Below are 6,000 nucleotides of genomic sequence, written 5' to 3' on the forward strand. Positions count from 1 at the left end.
AGTGTTTCAGTGCTGAGATAGGGTTTTGCAGGATTATTTAAGACACTGATGATTGAACGAAATAAGCTGTTCTTGAACCTGGCGGTAACTGTTCTCAGGCCTTCGTCCCAATGGTAGTAGCGGGAAGAGAGCATGGCAAGGACGGTGTGGATCTTCGAATGATATCTGCTGCTTTCTTGAGGCATTGCTTCCTGTAGATTCCTTTAACGGTGGGGAGGTCAATATTTGTGACGGACTGGGCAATGGCCACAACTTTCTGCAGCTTCCTTTGTTCTTGAGCGTTCGAAGTTCCAAACCGGCCCATCGTGCAACCAGTCAATATGCTTTCCACTTACCATTTGCAGATGTTCAATACAATATTCAGTGACATGATGAAAAACCAAGTACTGCTGCCCCAAAATATGAGACTTCCTACTCTAAAGCCACTGAAATAAAGAGGTGGAAGTCAAATGAGGATAAAAGTGATACTTACTTATAATATGATTCTTTTTTTTTTAAATATCAGCAATAATGTTAATTTATTTCATAAGTGGTTCCTATCCATATTGCTGAAACACCACCTTCACATCAGCATGACAACGCTGCAGGTTTATCTATTCCTTGCCACTGATGCTAACTATCAGAAATGACCATTATAAAAGTCTGTCGGATATATTTTCAAATCATTTTGCACTTAAACAATAATCATTAATGTCCTGTGTTCTATTTATTACCAATGGTAATATTCACACTCGATAGAAGATTCAAACTATTTTGATGACTTAGAAAATCTTCTCACTTACCATGTAAATTTCTATCTAGTTCACTGAACTCATTGCATCTTCAATCTGAATTGATCAGCAAAACCAGCTTGAGGCTTGTTTACAGAGGTTCACAAGCAGCATGGAATTAATTTTCATGTATCAGCGCACAAATTATAACCAGGATGTTTCTAAATTGATTTTCTGCTAAGTTCTGAAACATTTACTTTCGTCTTGTGAAGAGAAAATTATAAAATATGTGAGTGATCAAATGACCCAGTATTACGTGTTGCTAAACCCGAAATAACAATACAGTATAATACTAAACATTGATATTCTTTAATGAACATCATTGAAAAGCAAAGAGTGCAATTCACCACAAACATGGTCAAATACATTAAAGTGTCAATCATACTGCACTTCGAAGAAGGTCAGTAGAGAATAATTCTGGATCCACAGTCTAACCTTGAATGAAAGTTGGAAGAGAAGTCAAGGCAATACAGAACGTCACAGGAGATCCTACTTCCCTGTGGCTATCAAACTGTACAACTTCTTCCCCTTCTGTCATGGGGTAGACTGACTCACCTCCCCTCCCAATCTTTGCACATCCCCAATCCTATCCACTCGTCACTTTCATTTAATATTTCATGACTGGTGGCAGATCAATTTCCCTCCTGGGATAAATAAAGTTCTATCATATCGTATCGTAAGTTGAGTTTATTGTCATAAGCACAAGTACAATGGGGTACAGGTACAATGAAAATCTTGCTGGTAGCAACATCATAGACAAAAAGACTGAGACAACACACAAAAAGATTGTGCAAAATCAAGACAGTAGGGCAACACACAATTGGAGTCATACAACACAGTAACAGGCTCTTCAGCCCAACATGCCCTCGCTGATCACGATGTCACATCTATGTTATCCAGCTATGTTGTCACAACCAGCTGCCCATGCTTGGCCTATATACCTCTCAACCTTTCCTAACCATGTACCTGACCAAATGTATCTTAAATGTTCCTGCCTCAACTACCTACTATAGCAGATCATTACATACCCACCCACTCTCTGTGTGAAAAAGTTGCTCTTCGGGCACTTATTAATTATTTACCCTCTCACCTTAAACCTAGGTTCTCTGGTTCTTGATTCCAACTCTGGGTAAAATATTCCACACATTCACTTCATCTATTATCCTCATGATTTTGTACACCTTTATAAAATCATCCCTCAGTCTTCTGCACTCCAAGGAATAAAGTCCTAGCCTGCTCAACCGTTCCCTATAGCTCAAGTCCTGGCAACATTTTTGTAATTCATCTCTGCATCCTTTCCAGCTTGACAATGCCTTCTCTACACTTTTTCCACCATAATGGTATCCTTCCTATAGCAGGGTGACCAAAACTGAACACAATAGAAACAAATATCCATGGTAATGCAAGAGATGGTCAAAAATAGGTGAACTAGGATTACATGTGTAAAAGTCGGTTCAAGAACCTGTTAGTTGTGGCATAGTGGCTGTCCCTGCACCTGCTGGTTCGTGACTTTAGCCTTGCATACCTCCTGTCCAGCGAGAAGAGGGCCTTACCCTGATAGTGGGGACCCTTACCCGGGTAAATATCGTAAGCTTCACATATAATGTAAGAGATCATTTGAACCATTCACTCATTGTACTATTGACAAATATATGCAGAAATCAGTCAGTTATTTTAGAGGCTTATTATAAGAGGCCCAAAACATGGAGAGTTTACGGTCAGCCAATTAAAATGTACACACTTAAATTGGATTAACCTCAGTCAGTCCGAAGCATGTGAAATGAGGAATTCAACTTACTTCTCTAGAAGTATTCCTTGAATAATGTGAAAATACTGCTATGTACTGTATTCTTGTAAAAGTGGAACTATAAATGTTACTCGTCCTAAAATTCGCAGGACCCACACTATGTTCCCAAATCTGGAACTCATTTTAAAGCAAATTGTTTTACATTTTTCAAACAGCGGTCACTTGGGAGCAGAAAATGTTCTCTAGACCTACAGACAAAAATAGATTATTTGGGGGCACTGCTATACCCTACATTTAGAATCTGAACCTTTATTGGGATTTATTTCAGTGTAGCAAGGAATTTAGAAGTAAATGAAAATAAACCACAATCATGGTACCTATTGATTTTCAAGCAGATAATAATGAAGAGAATATATACTTCGACAGTAAAAAAACACACATATCAGCATCATACGTTTTCATATTTTGCAACATTTTGAGAAATGGTTTGCACCAAACTCCCTCATTTAACATCAAAATACAGGTTTTAGTTACCAGGATTGTTGGACAGTAACCCTTGGAGAACTACAGTAGCTTTTTTGCACCACATCCAAAAATAACACAAGATCAGTGGTTTTCTTCAGTGTGCTATAAATAGTGTGATGTTTTCATGTGCTTTGCACAGTTCTTTGCCTTGTTTTGCTGAGTCTATAAGATCAGCTTGAGAAACAAATCTTCTTACTATTTAGTTTAGTTTAGTTTAAAGTTACAGTGCGGAAATGCCCTTCAGCCCACCGAGTCCGAGCCGACCAACGATCACCCCGTACACTAACATTATCCTACACACACTAGGGATATTTTACAATTTAACCAAAGCCAATTAAGCTAGAAAGCTGCATGTCTTTGTAGTGTGGGAGCAAACCAGATAATTTAATTGTTTTAATTCTGGGGTGAAATAAAGAGGGGGGATAACCTATAGGTTTGGGATCCCGTAAACAAAATTGCTAAGCATCAGGGAAAAGGGTCCATAGGATTTCACATCGAACACAGAAGCAAATGCTCTCGGCTAAAATCAGTTAATTAATAAATAATTTTTGCTGTACTGAAAATAAAACATAATTTTAGCTCTCAATTTACAGGGACATGGAAGGAACCTGACAACTTCAGGTACGTGATTATGCCATAGTTAGCACCGTTGTAAATATGATAAAAGTGGATTGAATAATTCAACTGTTTCATGTGATTTTGAACTATCCCTACAAAGCAGCTCAAAATTATTCACAGTATCGAGATGGTAAAAGTCATCATTATTGTTTCCTTTATACAACATCACACATTTAAAACATGTTATACAGTTTATCACAGAGGCTCAGCCATTCAAAAACAGGATCAGGCAATTCATCCCAGTTGTTCTGTGCCAGTATTTATGCCCCAACAAGCCTTCTCCTGCCTCCCACCTGATAAACCTTTGCTCCCATGCATTTTCCCACTCCCCTTCAAACACCTCTGTCTGATGCATGTACAATATAGCTGTACTCTACAGTTACACGTCCTTATTCTAGCCCTTTCTGAGTAAACAAATCAACAACAACGTCATGCAGCACAGAAATAGCCTTTTTTGAGACTATCGTCCATACTAACTTCAAACACCTATTGCCGAAATCCAACTTTATTCTCTCCACATTCCCATCAACTCAGTTTCCACCACTCACCTACAAACAACTTGCATGTTGCACTTACTCTGAAAAATGTCCATGTTCGGTTGGAAAACCGAAAGCTTTTCTCGAAACTCGTTCCTTTACAAAATTCTTACTGCGATAGGATGTTATCACCTTTCGCACAATCTTCAATATCAATCATCACTGCCTGACTAGTATTCACTATTTCTACTCCCGGCACTAAACAAGGTGTTTTGCTTGAGATGTTATAATATAAACGGAACCAGGACGTACTAATCTAATTGATAATTTCAGATCCATCCGCATCCATGTTACACTGATGGTGACACATACCCTTCGCTGTTCGTCTTCAAAAACAGATTGATGCACGTTGCAGGCGAAGAGTGAGGTCGGGAGGTCTGTGAAATCCGTTATCTCGTCGAAATCTTCTTGCGAGAGGATGTGATCATTGGGATCACGGATATCTGCGGCCTGAAGGAAAAAATCGCCGGCAGCAGCTCTGTCGCTGAAGCGCTTCAGGTTCTTCATAGCGGCAAAGGGGTCGTCTCCTCTCATCCTGCTCAGAAGCAAAGTAAGTACGATTAAGTGCAGCCTTGCAACGAGCAGTAAAATTATATCACTCCAATGGAAACATGATTATCTCAGACTCTTAGCAGCGAGATTACAAACGCTCAGCACTCCCGAAGGCACCCACTTATGTTAGTCCGGGAATATCGAAACAGCGAGATTGACACACAATAAAAATTCTCATCAGCAACGGCTAAAAGTAGAAACTGACTACAACGAAACCAATACACAAGGGAACAGCAAAACAATCAAATCAGACTGCTTTTCTGGATACCGTGTTTCACGCTGTATTCCTGATTATTTTATTTTTATTTTTAATATTGCAGCAATATTTCCAAATCCAGTGTTCCAGCTCCCAACACAAACACCCCCATCATTGAAGAAATGGACAGCCTCTCTCTCCCCCGTAGATGCTATCAAGTGCAGATGTGAGTGGAGCCGGCGCACTCAGCTGTAAACACCGCTGCCAGTGTTCAGATGCTGGCTGTTCAGATGCCGAGCTGCCTATCATCAGGCGGTGATGAGCGCGGTGTTATTCTACATCACCTCCGACGCTCAGTTCCCACTGAAGCCTGCTCTCAATCTCTCTCCCGCTGGCTGACATGCAGTGCAAGCTACTGCCTACCTGCCTGGGTTCCCAGCTCGCCGTGTCCCCGCGGCCGGAGCGCTCGCTGTCAGCTCTGTCCGTCCTCTCTCTCTCAGCCCGCTGTGTCCCTGCGGCCGGACCAGCTCTCTCCGTCCTCTCTCTCTCAGCTCGCCTTTTCCCTGCGGCCAAACCAGCTCTCAGTCCTCACTGAGTCCGCCGTGTCCTTGCAGCCCGAGTGCTGTCAGCTCTGTCAGCCCGCCGTGTCCCTGCAGCCGGACCAACTCGCTGTCAGCTCTGTCCGTCCTCACTCAGCCGGCTGGGGGTGGGCAAGACACCCGTCAACATCGCTCTGTGCCGGCTCCAGCAGCCAATCCACCGCAGCAACACGCCCATCCGCCCTAATGGACAAGGGGCTGAGTCCAATCGCCGATAGCGCAGCCACAATGCTCACGCCGAATATAGACACAAAATGCTGGAGTAACTCAGCGGGACAGGGCAGGCAGCATCTCTGGAGAAAAGGAATGGGTGACGTTTCGGGTTGAGACACTGTCTTTAGACTGTGAGTCAGGAGAGAAGGAGACATAGAGATATGGAAGGGTGAGGTGTGAAGACGACAGGTCAAAGCAAATGCTGGTCAACGAAATGTAGAATGGTTAAATCTTTGTTACCTGA

The 6,000-nt window shown here is 41.9% G+C and overlaps 1 protein-coding gene across 1 annotated transcript in view; it reads right to left on the reverse strand.

Moving 5' to 3' along the window:
• Window positions 1–5,676, reverse strand: part of rcan2 (regulator of calcineurin 2) — a 273,378-nt gene extending 267,702 nt beyond the window's left edge. The window contains exons 1-2 of the mRNA XM_055635564.1: window positions 5,368–5,676; window positions 4,509–4,731 (exon numbers count right to left, since the gene is read on the reverse strand). Coding sequence (XP_055491539.1) covers window positions 4,509–4,730 — 222 coding nt within the window. The 5' untranslated portion in view covers window position 4,731; window positions 5,368–5,676. The remainder of the gene's footprint in view (window positions 1–4,508; window positions 4,732–5,367) is intronic.
• Window positions 5,677–6,000: the final 324 nt, after the last annotated feature.

Source organism: Leucoraja erinacea, chromosome 5, assembly GCF_028641065.1.
Source record: "Leucoraja erinacea ecotype New England chromosome 5, Leri_hhj_1, whole genome shotgun sequence".
In the NCBI taxonomy this organism is placed as follows: Eukaryota; Metazoa; Chordata; class Chondrichthyes; order Rajiformes; family Rajidae; genus Leucoraja; species Leucoraja erinaceus.